Source organism: Colias philodice, chromosome 14 (assembly GCF_061535455.1).
Source record: "Colias philodice isolate Cphi_HAF_F1 chromosome 14, ilColPhil1 Martin Lab GWU primary, whole genome shotgun sequence".
Classification (NCBI taxonomy): Eukaryota; Metazoa; Arthropoda; class Insecta; order Lepidoptera; family Pieridae; genus Colias; species Colias philodice.
In genome coordinates this window covers 7,525,885-7,543,788 of record NC_143099.1, presented here as the reverse complement: position 1 = coordinate 7,543,788, position 17,904 = coordinate 7,525,885, and the positions used below count along the sequence as shown (strand labels likewise).

The 17,904-nt window shown below is 32.2% G+C and overlaps 3 protein-coding genes across 4 annotated transcripts; 1 reads left to right on the top strand and 2 right to left on the bottom strand.

The window, feature by feature from the left end:
* Positions 1-585: 585 nt before the first annotated feature.
* Positions 586-3,941, bottom strand: LOC149482936 (uncharacterized). The gene is made up of 4 exons (XM_089703013.1): positions 3,791-3,941; positions 2,698-3,034; positions 1,676-1,815; positions 586-695 (listed from the first exon to the last, which is right to left on the bottom strand). Exons 1-4 carry the CDS (start codon positions 3,819-3,821, stop codon positions 631-633), a joined length of 573 nt encoding a protein of 190 aa, XP_089559139.1. The 5' UTR covers positions 3,822-3,941; the 3' UTR covers positions 586-630.
* Positions 3,942-6,189: 2,248 nt separating this feature from the next.
* Positions 6,190-16,978, top strand: LOC149482934 (uncharacterized). Of its 2 annotated transcripts, none has more exons than XM_089703011.1 (3): positions 6,190-6,272; positions 12,306-12,572; positions 16,234-16,978. In XM_089703011.1, the coding sequence occupies exons 1-3, from the start codon at positions 6,218-6,220 to the stop codon at positions 16,263-16,265; spliced, it is 354 nt and encodes a 117-aa protein (XP_089559137.1). In that variant the 5' UTR covers positions 6,190-6,217; the 3' UTR covers positions 16,266-16,978. The 2 variants fall into 2 exon arrangements, with proteins under 2 accessions (XP_089559137.1, XP_089559138.1); XM_089703012.1 differs by lacking the exon at positions 6,190-6,272 and adding an exon at positions 6,874-7,226.
* Positions 12,549-14,821, bottom strand: LOC149482935 (THAP domain-containing protein 1-like). The gene is made up of 3 exons (XM_089703010.1): positions 14,596-14,821; positions 14,185-14,368; positions 12,549-13,293 (listed from the first exon to the last, which is right to left on the bottom strand). Exons 1-3 carry the CDS (start codon positions 14,670-14,672, stop codon positions 13,039-13,041), a joined length of 516 nt encoding a protein of 171 aa, XP_089559136.1. The 5' UTR covers positions 14,673-14,821; the 3' UTR covers positions 12,549-13,038.
* Positions 16,979-17,904: the final 926 nt, after the last annotated feature.

Below are 17,904 nucleotides of genomic sequence, written 5' to 3'. Positions count from 1 at the left end.
TTTTATTTATCGTATAAAAAAATAGTATATGCAGAGTTTGCACAAATGGTTTTAATTTTTGAAACATGAACCTTTTTTTTTTATCGCGAAATTTTTTTTTGTAACGCATGTATACAGGGTGTCCCACTATTGGTATACTAAGCGCGAAGGAACTTGTAGTTTTGCATACACTGATCACGTAAAAAATACTTAAAAAAAAATTACGTCCAAAATTTTTTGCTAAATTTTTCCTGAAAATCCATGTTTTCTTCTCTAGCTTCGCGCAGCCGGCATATACCGCTTCTCTAATATGAGCATTTTATCTATGAAAACATAATCTTAAACGATAGCTCACGTGCTGGTGGCAAAGTTGGGCGGCTCGCTTGTTATGGGTGTACACATAGCGTTTTAAGAATTCATCTACATATTTGAAAAAAAAATGCGTCTGGAATTTTTTAATTATTTTTTACGTACTCAGCGTATGCAAAACTATAACCTCCTTTGAGCTTAGTATACCAACAGTGGGACACCCTGTATAGTATACAATCACATCATATATTATGATACGTATATGATTTGATATGTTATAGGTGTAAAGAAAAAATGTTTAAATAACTGACTTGTTATATTTAGCTTAATATTAACTTAAATCTACGATGTAGGCGCGGCTGTGGTCGTAGTGGCCGGACACCTCGAAGAACGAAGCAGTGAGACAGCTGGAATAAAAATAAAAATTTAATTACTAACATATCTCGCTCGCCTTCTAAAACAAGGATAATAAAAAAACAGGTCTTTAAAACAAGTCTAACTGGATATAGAGTTCAATTGCATTTTGATATAGGTATAATATATTTATAGTGTTACCCGGTTGCGATGCAGCTTTTTTTCGTTGTTTTATGTTTTTATCTTTTTTTGAGACAAACAATTTTTTTTGTAGTTACTGAATGAATTTACATTTATATTTTCAACATTTCACGTACCTAGTTAGTAGTTATTTACATTTCAGTACTATAGGTACCATACTATAATATCACATAGGTATACATGGTAGGTACCTACCTACATCATCTAAAGTACAGATTAGTTTAACCATTATGTACATTTAATTACCCAGTTTGCCTGTCTTTTGGAATTTCGCTATTACATCTTCCAAAACATAATAAATTAAAGAAATAATATTCAAGGAAAAAACACATTATAAAAACATGATATTGAAGCCAATTATAATATAGATTATAGAGCTTAATAACTTTATATTCGTCTCAACGAATGTTTATAAACAATGTTTTCCTCAAAGGTGATAACGTAGCATATATTTATTAATGCCAGTTAAAATAAATAAGCGTAAGTTTATTAATTATACACAATTATGATACTAATAGACGTGTTGGGAGTAACCGCTCGTGATATTTTCCCCCAAGTTTTCCTGTTTTCATACAATACACTAATTAAAATAACCCCCGACTAAAACTATTGTAAAATACACATGCTCATCAATTTGAGGCTCAATTATAGCACGCCATTAAAATAATAATACTTTGTGGCATGTGTATCTACTAACTACAACTTTATCAACTACTATTTGTGTTTGAAAATCTTCGTATTTGAACATTATTTGACCCTTTACTTTTGGCAAACAGAAAACTTTATAAAATAGATGACGTCTAAAAAATGAAAACAAACTTGCGATACTTACTAACTCCACACAATTGTGCACAAGAGAGCCTCCCAGGATTGTCGTAGGTTTGGCCGTTGGAACCACAGACTGGGTTGTATTCAGCTGTTACTGGGCAGGTTAGCAAACAGTTCTGTATTTCTGGAGATTGGGTTGTTACTCTGAAATCGTGAGGCATTCATCAATTATTGAATTTTAGCGTTTATTCGGTTGTACCAATATTTAAACAATTCAGCTGTTACTGGGCAGGTTAGCAAACAGTTCTGTATTTCTGGAGATTGGGTTGTTACTCTGAAATCGTGAGGCATTCATCAATTATTGAATTTTAGCGTTTATTCGGTTGTACCAATATTTAAACACGATAGCTAATACCGAACATGTTATACGGGGTTTTCCCCGCGTGTGTCCAAACCACATTTACGCTGAGGTCAACAAAAGAAGATTACCTAAGGTGAATCTTGTAGAGTCAAGGTTAAAAATGTATTTATCACAGTTGTCGTTTAGCGGCTAAAAAACTACATAAATAAAAACAAAATTCATAAACAATTTTGGTATCTTCTTGTAAATAAACAAGTACGGTCTACTAACTGTTTGATAAAATTTGATCTATTAGGGAATAGATCAAGTTTTATCGGTTTTTTTTTAGATTTTTGACAATTCGTTCATTTTTATTTTTGCGTGGACGACCATACCGTATAGTCTCCGATTATAGTCTTTACAATCATTGAATTTACTAGCTGTGCCCCGCGGTTTTACCCGCAGTGCTCCGCTCCTGCTGGTCTTAGCGAGATGATATAGCCCATAGCCTTCCTCGATAAATGGACTAACACGGAAAGGATTTTTCAAATCGGACCAGTAGTTCCCGAGATAAGCGCGTTCAAACAGACAAACTCTTCAGCTTTATAATATTAGTATATATTAAAATTAAATATAACTAGGAATAATAGCTACATTATTATATGGTTGGTAGTGCACTAGGGTATTATAAAAGGCTACGAATTGAGAATTTTCATTTTTTTAAGACGTTTGCCCAAAATGCTTACCCGTTACTTGGGGCTTGAGTGGTTGGAGGTTGTGTAGGAACATTCGGTCCCGTGTTTGGCCTGTTATTTTGGTTCATGTTTGGCCTGTTATTTTGGTTCATGTTGGGCCAGTTTTGATTCATATTCGGCCAGTTTTGATTCATATTCGGCCTGTTGTTTTGATTCATGTTCTGCCAATTTTGATTAGGATAAAAGTTGGGATTGAATTGGTTGTTTGGTCTCCTCCATGGATCATAGTCCGCGGGCCTGTTCCAGCCGTACCTGTCTTCGAGATCCTCTTCACTCGAATCGGCTTGACGTCTGTATCTGAGGCCGCATGCTGCGTAGCTGACCACAGCTGCGGAAATTAAAAAAATATATTTAAATAAAACTTTTACCTAAGTTTATCTCGTACTTTATAGTGCTTATAGACACCTAGATACAGCCTATACACCTAGAGTCCTAGACCCAGCCTCAATACAGATATTTTAAAAATAAAAATCCACTCCAAGCTTACTAATTATGTATATTAAGTACATTATGCTTAAAAATGAAATTGTACCAGTAGTTAGTTCATTGCCATATAACAAGGTAAGATTGGATTGGTCCTTTATATGTAAATTATGAATAAATTGTCTTAATTTTTATGTAAATGTTTATTATATTCAAAAGCCAAATGATGTCATGTGTTTTGAAAGTTATTTATTCTGCAGGAGTCCTCACTCTTCTAGTGATACCTTATATGCTCACTAGGTTGTGTTTCTTTTTGTGTGATTTTTTTTCTTTATGTTCCCTCTTAAATAACCTTTAGATTATAATTTACACTGTAAACAACATAAAGCGGAAATTGCGTAAATATTGTTATTGTTATGACCATTTGTATATAACCTGTATTATGTTTACTTTACATAACAATTTCAATTTGAATAATAATAATTATTATTACTTATCTACTTTATAAGGAAACAAAGATTTATTCAAACTTATTATTAACATCTCACTATAATATTATTAGAAAATGCTATAGTTACCTACTTAATTATTAATTCATAAATTTTCTAAATATTTACAATTAATATATGATATAACTACCTAAATAATATGATGTACTCACCAAGTAATATTAAAACTTGTAATTTATCCATATTATACACAAATTTAATGAATTAATCGTTCAGCGGTCAGACGCGGTACTGATGTCAACTAGCCTTTACTGTGTTTATAAATGAATCTTGTCTCGATATTTTACTCCTCCGAATGAACCTTGTTGATCGTGCTAGTGACGTATTTTTATCGATAACTATTTTACTCTATAAAACAATGTTGACTGGGATCGGGGACATTATATTATTAACGTCATCCACATGACCACATCATCATTTACCTACTTCCGTTATCGGGGGGCGGGGTGGTTGATAATATTTTATAACTAAATAATGATTTATTCGTTGATGATGACGAACGATGATTCGTTCGTTGGAACTTGTACAGTTAAATAGTCAAAACGTTTCCTTTACATTATCCACTTTTTCAAATTCAACATTGAAATTTATAAGAAGACAAATAAATTAAATTAACGTCTATCAAAAAAAATACGAAAACGTAGTTTAAATCTTAGATATACATTACATTACATTCGAGGTACATCATTAGAGGTACATTCCATATAACAAACATTAAACTATTGTACCTAGGTATACCTATCCATCCAGCAACAAAGTCAAAAAGCATCGATATTTATAAATAGGTTCCCACAGCACTATTCTTGAGAGATCAAGAGACAAACCTATAACGTAAATTCCCGTATGTATTTCTTAGTTATCCTGTTTATAAAAGGGGTTTGAACCGGGGTTTTCAAAATGCATAGTTGTAACGGAACTTCGTTTAAAAGTAACTATGTATTTCGTAAAAGCTTCAACTATAAAGAAAGATATAGGATGAAAATTGATGACAATACTGAATACATCGTGTAGCATATCGTACTTGTTAGCTGTTGTGTGATGTGATACAAATTTTCACTTAGTTAAAGCCTCCAGCTTGCTAAGTAATTCATCCATACTAATATTATAAATGCGAAAGTAACTCTGTCTGTCTGTCTGTTACTCAATCACGCCTAACTACTGAACCAATTTTCATGAAATTTGGTATGGAGATATTTTGATACCCGAGAAAGGACATAGGCTACTTTTTATCCCGGGAAAATGACACAATCCCGGAAATCCCACGGGAACGGGAACTATAAGGGTTTTTCTTTGACTGCGCGGGCGAAGCCGCGGTCGGAAACTTAGTAACGTATAAATAAGAATTCAATTTAATGGAAACGTTAAATTGGTACAAAAGAAATCCTGTTTTAATCCTGTACCAAAATTCAAGTTATATAGAGCTGTATTCAGAAAATAATTTATGTGTTATTGAACTCCGTACCTAATAGCCTATAAGTACCTAGGTATACAAATTTAAAAAGGCGTTTGATGACTATGGGCCTTACATACATTAATCATCGAAACAGTGAATCCTATATTGTAATTTGTATTGTATATTTTAAGTAAGCGTAATAATTTAGAAATGGTAAATATTTGTTCTTTTTATCGGTATCCAACTTTTAATATAAAAATTAAAAATATTATAACTAACCTAATACAACCATCTGTGAAAATTTAGCAAGTCAAGCAATTTCTAAGATTGAAATGTTTTGTCTATATATTTTCTCGTATATTTTTAGTTATGATATCCAGATATGAAATCAAAATATAGGTACTAACTACTAAGTCTACTCACTACTAGGTATGTATTTCTATTATCACCTCAATTTTACTATGTACTTGGTTGCATATTTTAAATAAATAATATACCATTTAATAATTATTATTTTATTATCTAGTTTCTTTGTGTTCGAATACTACTTGGGCGTAACTTGCTATTGCTTATCGATAGGCGAAAAAAAACATACAGTAGGTAAAAAATACTGATAGAAGCTGTGCCCGGCGATTTCAAATTTACTGTAACTTGTATTAAAAATACTTTCATCAACTTTTTTAAACCTCTTTTTCAATGTATGGCAATAATACAAAAAAACGACTATGGCCAACGTTGTTCCCTGGAATTTCAATATCAATATACAAAAAAATATCCAAATCTGTGCTCAGGATTAGCCGTGACTGATTTAGCGTTAAAGGCAGGCAGACAGTTTTTTGCTTTTATAATATGTATTAGTAGTTAAGTGTTTGTATTTTGTTCAGCATATTAATATGTACTTAGTACTATTTAAATAAAACAAAGTAAAAATAATTCCCACGACATGATACATTTCAATATGAGCAAAACCAAGGTTGTTGGTTCTTGGGAAATTCTGTGATGTAGCTGCTGACGTGTTGTATGATTGCGTTGTAGTAAATAGTAATAATACACCTAATGCACCTCGGTAACTGAAGTACTTACCTACGTCATTCTTACTATGACCATTATGACTTACAACATAATAATTAATTATTATCTACTAACTATATCCACCCTGGTTTGTCATGCTAACTTCTCGACGTAGATGGTTGCGTTGATTTTCGCGAGCATTCATTTTTATTATATTTTGCGTCATTTCGGTAAGTTTTTGTATTTATTATATGGTACATGGGTTATCATCCTGAAATGCTTGAGGTAATAAAGTCATTTAATTTGATTTGATCTATACTGGCTACTGTCTTTCCGCAAATTGCAACCCAGCTCAGCCCCCCTATCCACTTGCATAGGGGGCGAATCCCTTTATAGAAAGCCAGATGATTCCAGAATTACGGTTTTAAGATTATATTAATCAGTTAAAGTTAACTACATCCAAAATAGTGATAATATAACAATTCCCTATTTTAAATAAAAATTAAAAACTTTATATATTTGTATGTGAATTGATTTGTCATAAGAACCGAGCCAACTCACAGTACAAAGCTTTGATAAACTTCAAAGAATTTGACGTTTTTCTCATTAATAGCAGTTGCATCCATTCGCTAAAACAATAAAGTAGGCATGAAATAAAAACTTCCATATTTTTATTCGTTCAGTTACAAAAAACTGAGAAATATGTAGCTGTACTCAAAAATTAAGCCTATCAAAAACATCGATTGAATTTACAAACACAAACAATAAATATTGATCGTAAATTAACAATCGTGGAAAGAATACTCATTAGTCGCTCATATGAAAGGCACTGTTGTTATCGGTTGTACGTCCTCCGGCCGTGGCAAAGGTTATCAGTGGCACACCACTACCACATCCCCCCTTTCGTCCATCCCGAAGCGCGCTCCGAACGCTACTGATACAGTTAACCAATAAATCCCTCTCAAACAACATTGCGGTGTATTCGAAATTCGAATAACGAATAAAATTTAAATCACCGTTCTCTTTTTTTTCTTCATCGTTCTATAGACTATAGAAATAAGAAAAGACAATAGAGTCAGTTATAGACTGTGTGTGAATTGACAATTGTGTAACAGTTGCTTTTGGACGGTATTTAGTGGAAATGAAAAGCTGGAGGGCATTTTTGTGCATAATAATACTCGTTGGTGAGTCAATAGTTTTTAAAGATGCATTTGTTTCGACTTCAGTGACTACATAGATGTTTTTCTTTTAAAAGTTAGGGTAGATTTGGAAATAGGGTTACAATACCACAAAAAATCTGAAGTTCTCTATTCATTTATTTCTATGGTGATTTCTAAGATTCATTCATACAAATACATTTATACAGAGTATAATTTAAAATCTTTATATAATTTTCTTTAAGTAAAGTTTTATTCTAAAGTAAATCGCATACAAGGATGGGCGTGGTAGGTAATCAACTGGTCAAAGTAACTTCGTAACATTCCTAACAAAACTTCCAAAACGCATATTATTAATTAAACTTATCTGCTATGATAAGTACCAATTAGTGTCCCTTTATCAGCACAATGATGTATGCAAAGACAAAAACACGCAGCTGTGATGTTAGACCGTATGGCGACTTGCTCCTCGGGTTATCGGGCAACACTGCCGAGAGGTAGGTACTGTCTCTACATTATGCGTGCGATACGATGAATTTTGTTGTATACTTTTGGCAATGACTTCGGAAATTGTACAGAACAATATTGTAAACAATGGGAACAATCTCAGATTGCCGATAATGTTTTATTTATTCATAATGTTCATTACATCTGCATTTATTTAATTTTCCATTGATTTTCGTTTTTCATTGATTTTTGATACAGATAATATTAAAAGTGTTGTTGAAATTATCTCAGTAAAGTAAATAAATAGGTAACCTATGTTTAAGCTGTAGTTACCTAACATAGTAAAAATGTACCTTTAGCTCTACAAAACACTGGCGTACGGTCTATTGATGCATCATGCATGCCACCAAATATAATATATCTATCACATTTGTTGATTAAAAATGTTTATCGTACTTAGATGATGGAAAATTATTACAGCACTTTTGCTAAAGCCATGTAATCAAATGGAAACTTCCTCATGAATCACCAGGAAACAAGATAAATTTTATTCCCACGCTACATTCACACAGTAGTATTAAACAAAGTATGATTTCAATAGCTCTAAATTTATCAAGCTCACTTTTTTTTTTCTATCGTACCTACATAATAATTGCCGACATAAAAGCGAGCAAGAACCAAGAGGCCTTCCTTGCCTCTACAAATGTTCATGGGTCAAAAATCCACCAAAGGCTCTTTAGCCTTCCATACGATATTTTTCAATTTTTGATTTCCTTTTGTGTTATGAGACTGTGTGATTTTTGCTTTTCACTATCTGCATGGAAAATAAATATAGTGAGGGTAGTATGAATCGTAGACTTAAAGGCAAAATAAAGCAGTGGGTAAAGCATAACTAATTATGAAAAATTTGGATAGATTGATTGATTTATTTAATAACGATAATTCTGTTAGGTATGCACAAATTCCATAACAGAATGATCGTTATAAAATAAAAGTTCCATTCCATTTCTGAAAAAAAAATATTACTATCTTTGTATAGCACCTTGTGCAGTATGCGTAACAAAGTGCGTAATGAACATTAATAAAATAAACATAATATTCTAGCTATTAGATAGCACATACGTAATATATCCATTATCTAAGTCTTAAGAAACTTCGATCTTCTGAATAACCTTTATGTCGCTCTTTGAACGTATTTACATTTTACACCGATTCGAGCAGAGATTATTGGATTAATTACGGTCTACCTTCTACGTAGGTAATTTTATTAAACTCATTTTCGTGTAATCGGATATTAATATATTCACTTTCGTTACATGATTTATCTTCTCGGATTTGATTTCGCTAATGAAAAAGAAAGAAAAGTTTAATAAAAATGCAACTATTAGACAAACCTTAACTAAATCAATATTTTAATGTAGAGTCCTTACGGCCATCGTTAAAGGCTAGGAAATAAGTTAAGAATTGGTGAACAGAGAAAAGGAAAGAGTTCCTCCCGAATGGTACAGAACTTATTCATATTCTACTAAATAACTTAGCCTTTCACGCCAATTTTTGTCGAAGTCTGTGTGAGTATCTTCTAGGGTTGCCAACCGTACTATAATATATAGTATTGTACTATATTTCGGGTCTGCGTACTATATACTGTTGAAAACATATATAGTACGCAAAAATACTAAATTTTCAACACCGACAAATGTTACAAACAAATCCTTCATTAAAAAAAAAATAAGAACGCGCCTTTAAATTGTTAAGATGGCTAAGTCATATTATAACCTATTGCGCATATACCAGTGGCGAGAAGAAAGAAACAGAAGTAGAGTATCATTAATAAAAAATGAGCTTTTGATTTATATCGAAGGACATGTCCAAAAATGTATGAACCAAAAACCCAGAATCGACAGGAATGAAACGTGTACCAATTATGGATTGGCATTGAAGTATAATATAATATTACCAAGGGGGCAACTCTGAAATCGTTATAGTATAGGAGCTAGGAGCAAAATAAAATAACTAAGAAATTCCTTAAAAAATATAATATACATAAGTTTCAGTTATGTTGTGGCTTAATATGACGATGTTATAATGTTTTATCACTTGTGTTACACATAATAAATATCATATTTTACAAGCAACGAAACAAAAACGTTAAAGTACAACATAACAAAAACTCTCGATTTTGTAGTTTATTTCTTTTAGTTTATAGATACTATGCTTGTTATAGTACTATATTATGTATTATTGGTAATTCTATGGTTAAAGATTAAAAAAAAAACTGTATAGTATAGGAGCTAAGAGCCAAAAAACAAAGTGAAAAATCGTTTGAAAATAATAAAAACTCGTTATGTTGTGTATTAGAATATCATTGTTATTCATTTATTTTTATAATAAGGTCTAATTTTGTTAAGTTTTAATGATATTATAATCTACCTATCTATAATAACAACTACATTCGAATCTACAACAAATTGTGTTACACATGAATGTACAAGTAAAAGCAATTAATCTATTAAAAATTAAAATTATAATAACAACGATAATCTCATCCACATCATAATAATTTTCAAACGATTTTCTATTCAGTTCTATTGTCTTTTAACTCCTATACTATATCTATTATTATTTTTTATTTCCAATCCTTAGCCACAGAATTAGGCACCAATAATACACACAGTACTATAGCAATTGTAGTATCTTGAGCCAAAATAAAAACTACTAAAAACGAAATCTTTAGTCAGTTATGTTGTGATTGAACATGATGTTATTATGTTGCTGTTGCTTTTAAAACGTGTTGATGATAATGATCATGTATAACACAAGTGATAAAACATTATTATAACGTCATTTTAAGCTACAACATGACGTAAACTTATTTTTTGATTTTTTAAACGAATTTCTTAGTAAATTTATTTTGCTCCTAGCTCCTATACTATAACGATTTCAAGATTACCGCTTTTGCTACATTATATTATATTTAATTATCAATCCATTGGTACACATTTCATTCCTGTCGATTCTGGGTCATTTTTTGGACATCTCCTATATTAATTTAAAAATTGAATGTGACAAAGCTTGACACTTTTATTTTAAACAAAAAGCTGTTACACAGTGCAAGAAGTGCAAAAAAATATAGTATTTATAAAAATAAATATATATTTGTCTATTTTTTTTTGTTTTTCCCATAAAATACTTACTATATTTTTTTGAAATGTACTATATTTTTTACACCTTATTTTGGAAAATACTATATTTTGATGATGAAGTGTTGGCAACCCTAGTATCTTCGCTGGTGCGAGCTGGCCCATTTCTAGCCGAAATACGATCAACATTCAACACACATTAAAAATACGAAATTCCTATAAAATCTTGAACACGTATACTTAGGTACCTGATGGCTGATAATGCCGTTTACCTAACAAAAAAGGTTTACTATACGAAGAAAGATAAAATATAATTATTTTTCCATTTGTAGCAATTGTTTACAAAGTATCAAGTATGTATTATCTAATCAATATTAACTTGTAAAACAAAACTGTGCCTATCTAATTGATGCATTCGGCATTGCAGTTGGTCATCTATAAATGCGTAATATGGATGAGATCACAGGAAAAGTTTCGGAGAACAAATATTGTTGATTAGATTATAGAGGGTCACACGAAGTCGGCGACAAAACAATAATGGAATAAAACAAACACAATCAACATTGTTTGTGTTCCAATTATTTTATCGGTGTAGGTATGGAGTTTGACTTGCAGATTTCTACGTAAAATCATATGGAGTGTAGATTTTCTGACTATCACTTGATACAATAGCCTTTTAGAATGTAGACAAAAATTTACAGTTTTTCGTGATTGATTTTAAAACAGAATCTTTATTATCATTAAACGACACCTTAAATTAAATCTATTTTAGAATTTTATAGTACAGTTGGACCTCGATAACATAAAAACCTCTGTAACTTCACAAAATAATATGTTCCCTTCCCATCAGAGCCCAAAACCTCTTTAACTTAAAATACGCAACCTCTATAACTTAAATAAATAATCTCTGTATTGGCCCTCAATAACTTAAAAAAATGTTTCCACAACCTCTATTACATAAATTTTTTTGTCAATGAGTCATTTTGAAAGAGTGTCAAAACAAGAGGTTTCGGTATTTATTGCTTGCACGTGTTTACTATGTATTGTTAACGTAAACAATACATTACCTATTGTTTGCTTTATCGAAATTCTTCAAAGCTTTGCGGCGGTTAGCTTTATGACAACGACTTACTTGCATCATAAGTTTTTGATTGTTGTCCTGGAAACATCACTTTACTTACTGTGTGATAAAACTGGCTTAAAATTAGTCCAAAAGGAAAACTAACAACCCTCACCTACGCTGATTAAATAAAAGCTATAGAAAAAGTGAAAAATGGATAGACCCTTGATAACTTAAAACCTCTATAACTTAAAAAAATTTGTGTTTCCCTTGGACTTTAACTTATCGAGGTTCTACTGTATATAATATCATTTATTTTAAATCTATAGCAATTTGAGTGTCTTTATTTATCTAATTTGTTCAATTCAAGTTCTTCAGAATTAATGCTATATGTGTATATATGTGTTATCCTATACAAACAAATTGCACGTTGCTTTGACACAAAATCTCAACTTCCAGCATTGCACGAAGCGTCCACCGCGCGGCTGCCCGTCCTCAGGCCGATATACATAAGAGATGACAACGAAATCCAAGTGGACCCAGAAGTCCGTATACCGGCGGAGCTAGTCCGCGCGCGGGTGCGGGAGGGGGTGCCGCCGCCGCTGTGCGCGGGCCGCTGCGCCGCGCCGCGCGCCGGCCCGGTCTGCGCCTTCGACGCGGCGGGCACAGCGCGAACCTTTGCCACATTGTGCGAATTGGAAGCGGTCTCGTGCCGTGAAAGTACATGTAAGTTTACGAATGATCTATTTATATGGGTATTGGAACGGATAAGTTGTATGAAAGACTCCGAAAATCTCTCTGATAAAAAAATGCACTGTCTCGAATAAAAGTAATTAGGAGAGCATGTAATTTAGCAAATTCAATTCATTAAGAACAACATGGAACAACTAAAGAATGCTCTAAGCCTGTTTTTACTAAAAGAATTTGACATATTGGGGTTAGAATGAGCATTCGCTCGTTTGATGTAAATGCACCGTAACGCAATCATTGCACGAAAATGGATAAAATACAACCACCAACGATGTTGGGACAAGACATGAGTGGAGACTATTTAGAGGTTCCATTGTATCATCATCATGTAAATAAACTTTCATCTGAGCATAAATATGTTTATAAGTACCTACTACATGGGTATATGAATGAAACAAATATTTTTACATAATGTATTTTTCGTTTAATATATATATTTAATTCAGGTTGTGTTATTTAAGCGTATACTTTTCCTTGGAACTTTTACGGCATTCCTTAGTAAAATGGAAGCCTTAAGAAGTTTCGAATATTTTTTCCTCAAGTTCTTAATTTTATTATTCTTCCTTCTTAACTTTTTGCGGCATTTTTCAAGTTCGTTTTTCATTCCAACATTTGGAGGTGTTTCCAACATTGACTCTGTATCTAGAGAAGTATCAGGAGATTCGACTTTCTTTTTATCCTTAACCGGTATGGCAATCTGTAAGCAAGATCAAAATGATAAGAATATTACACCAATAATACTAGTATAATCCATACTAATATTATAAATGCGAAAGTAAGGGCGCGTTCCCACTATGTCGTAACAACTAATTTATCGTTCGACGACTGTCGTCTCTACCTGTTCCCATTATAACGTTTGTTTGTCGTCAACATTTTTTATCGTTTAGCGACTGTCGTATCTAGCTGTTCCCATTGGATCGCGACGACATTTTATCGTTTCCTGGCAGTCGCTTTGTCGTTTACACATCATCAGCAAGCTACAAATCTAGTCGCCTCTGCGTTCGCTTGGTGATTACTAGTGCGTTTACTCTCCTGAGTTCAATGGACGTCATAGAGTTGCCGTCCACGATTTTTTATCGTTTTACGACTGTCGTGTTTGCCGTTCCCACTGTCACGACAAAGTGTCGTTACTGCAAAAACTGTCGTAGACGACAGTAAATTGTGTCGTTCTAAATGTGAACACCTCCATTTAAACATATAAGCCACGACACTTAAAACTACACGATTATCTGTCGTCACGACACGGTGGGAACGCGCCCTTACTCTGTATGTCTGTCTGTTACTCAATCACGCCTAAACTACTGAACCAATTTTCATGAAATTTGGTATGGAGATATTTTGATACCCGAGAAAGGACATAGGATAGGTTTTATCCCGGAAATCCTACGGGAACGGGTTTTTCTTTGAAAATGCGGGCGAAGCCGCGGGCGGAAAGCTAGTAAACTATATTATAAATAAAAGTTCCATTAATTCACTCAGTGCAGTTACACACATGCAAAACATACAAAATTCTTACATACAATTATGCATTTGACAAATGCTCTTCTAATCTTAAAGTTTTAAATTTTTTAACTTTTAAGTTTCTTACCAATATGCTAGGAACAGCCGTTTTCCTAATACGTTTTATGCCTTGTGAAGTGACATACATGTCTTTGTCCAAAAAATGCTCAGAACAAACGACGCTTGAACTATTCGGCTTAAAATTCTCTTCGCACCTTTGTTGACCGACGATTGTTGTCCATTCTGCACATTTTAATGGGTCACGAGGAAAACTAAAATATAAAAAGTTTTTAATGTAACTTTGCATGTTTGCACCGAAGTGACACTACACTAAACTACTGTCATTAAGGTGCTTTTTCAACAGAGATGTGCAAGGATGCGTAGCGAGGGATGTGTTTGTAAAGAACCAATAGTATAACTTCAAACGCTAAATGAAGCAATATGATTGGTTCTTTCAATAATTTCCGTTTTATAATCAATAATAAAAAGCCTTTCTTACCGAAAATACGATATGCCATCCTTTTTTAATATTTTTGAAGTAATATTTTTACAATTATTCAACGAACATTTCGGCATTTCTGTCGCCGCGCTGTGCGACCAGACACGAGCGCCACTCAATCAATCAAAGCCTACCCGAAAAGAGCGCACAAAATATTAGAACGTTGCGCTCATTTTACTCGGACGGACGTTGAGTCTTGAATGTGCATCTATTGGTTTTGTAACATGCTTTTATTATCTTCACCTGTAACCAACTCCTTTAGATCGATTTTGACCCACCTTTCACAGATTCAAACTTGATAAACTTAACTAAAATCCTTATTTCATAGTCTTGATTGCATAAAGAAGAAATATAACAAATAAGATCTTGGCAAATTTTAATTATTGATTCATCTTTAATAAAATGTACGGGCGAATTTTTATGAAAAAGTAACTAGATGGTTAGATGATTTCTAAAGGACTGAAGGCTTTTTTTCGTGAATGAACTTGAAAGAGCAGAAAAATTCAGAGTTGGCGGAAAGAAATTCCAAATAATATCCCTAAGCTAATAATATATATGTACATATTACATTACCGTTGGTACATTACCGTCAATGCCTTTTTCTTATTTTATCATATAGAAGCTTAATATAGCACCAAGTACCTATCTCCACTGGCATAAATCATCGGCCATCAAATAACTATATTTAGACCAAAAGATAAATGTAACCTATATTTAGGAGACAATTCCATAAATACATATTTTATTGGTCTCGATAATATCTAAGTATATTTCCTCAATAAATCAGATATGGTTAAATTGTAAATTATAAATCATTGTAAAATATATTAATCAGTAAGTATATAGATAATTAATAATAAATAATAATTGTCTTAAATTCTTTAAGTATATAAGTAACTAGCGGTCCGCCCCGGCTTCGCCCGTGGTACATGTATAAGATATTGAACAGGAGGCAGGGCTTCGATTATTTTTAGAGGTATAAAAATTAAAAATATTCGAATAAATTGAACAACAAATCCAAAATACATTTTAAGATCATAAATAAAAGGCATGTTAGCAAGCAATGCATCGGCTTGAACAAATAGGTATTTTTATTAAAGCATTGAGAAAATAATTCGCATTGATGAAAAATCGATACTACTTCCCAGCTCTCTTCCAGATACCAACAAAATTATAGTTCGTGGATATTAAAGTCCGCGGAACACACCAGAATAAATAGAAACATAATATTTACTACCGACATAATAATGGGTTATCTTAAATGTCCATATGCGTTAACATAAACTCACGGATAAGTTATCTTCGAAGATAAAAGGGGAGGCGGGTACGTAGTGTACGTACTACTCGTTTGTAAATACTACTCTATATTGGGTAGGTATAAGGTATTGGGTATATATTATGTACCTATGTGTACCCATATTTTAAACATTGGCTTTAAAAAATAGAACTCTATCAGATCAATTTCTATAATATTTTTGGTAGGTAGTATTGAGCAATATTTGATGAAAAAAGTGGGTTTTGCAATTGCATATTACAAAATTACCTAGAATCTATAAAAAATTGATCTTCCATGATTAAAATAAGAAATATTTAAATATGATGTTCTTCTTGTTTTTAATTAATATTTAACTTTTTCAGATTATGCCATCACGAGTCTTGGAGAGTGTTGATTATTTACTAAACTTGGTATTTAATCAACTGCGAGAACATGACATCCTTCGTCCATCATTATCATAATCATAATTATAGATAAGTAATAATTTAATACAGCCATCATTTGGCTATAGGTACTTATTAGCAATTCATGCCAAAATTAATCATGTAATTTGTAAAGCAACGTTACATTTGCAGTAAGAAGATTTTTTAAATACATTATTTTCATTAGATGTTTTGTGTAGAGCTACCATATAGATATGTGTATAATTTTTTACTATGTAAATCTGTGCCATTTCAATGTACCTAAGTATTTTTATATATCTTCTTTCTATTCTAATTAAAATTTTAGATTAAAAAATATGATATTATTAGATATCGTTCTACGAACTATATGTACCTTTCATAATTAAAAATAAATATCTTATAGCTTACAATAAGTAATTCCATTTGTACCTAATTTTATATAACTTCATGCGACAATTCTCATTTTGTGAAATCAAAAAGTATTTATTAATTATGTATTATTTCGGCCTATTGAAAGTTCCTAAATTTAAGTGTTTTTAACTATATGTGTTTATTATTATTGTCTGTCTTAAAGTGTAGTATTAAGATACAATCTAGAGTAAGAAAATCCCGTTATTTATTGTACTAAGTACAAAACAAAGAACATTGGATTGTATCGCGACACCAGTTAGTGTATGAGATTTCAATAAAACTTTTTGCTACATTATTGTATTACTTACTAGCTGCTCCGCGCGGTTTCCCCCCCATGGCTCCGCTCCTGTTGGTCGTACCGTGATGATATATAGCCTATAACCTTCCTCGATAATAGCCCAGTGAAATTAGGTAAAAAAAGGGGTCAACCTCGGAATGAAAGATAATAAGCTGGAAATTGGTAAAAACCTTTGTTTTGTTACCCTAAATATTGTCTCAAAAGTCACAAATGCTATCGTGTCCGCGTCTTAAGATATTGAAGGTCAAAGGTCACAAAAAACGATTTTTCGTGAATATCTCGGTTCCTATTGCTTAAATGATATTTTCACCTATTATAAAAGTTGTAGAGTATAAAATTCTCTACAACTTTTATCTCAACTTTTTTTTTATACGATCAACCGTTTTTGAGGTAGAGCGCGAAGAGTGCGCAGGGTACAGTCATATATGAGCTAATGCAGGGTCAAGCGTGAGTTACGGTTATCAGTACGTTGTATAAAGTCAATTATTGACAAAAAAATTATAATTATTAAGCAATGCCCATTATTTCTGTACTTATTCTTAATTATTTATATTTAATTATTCAACTATAGTATATTATTAATTCTGGATTATCTATTTTAGTTATATTTTAAAATATAAAAATGAATCGCAAAATGTGTTGGTAAGCGCATAACTCGAGAACGGCTGAACCGATTTCGATAATTCTTTTTTTATTATATTCCTTGAAGTACGAGGATGGTTCTTATGTAGAGAAAACGTAAACATGTACCACGGGCGAAGCCGGGGCGGACCGCTAGTTTTAAAATAAAAAGACAGTAAGGAAATATATTTTAGATATACCTTTATTTATCATTTAATATGGCATGTTATACATTTATTAAAATGTGAGTTTAAATATTAAAATAATTTGTGAATCGAATGAAATTGCGAATTTATTTT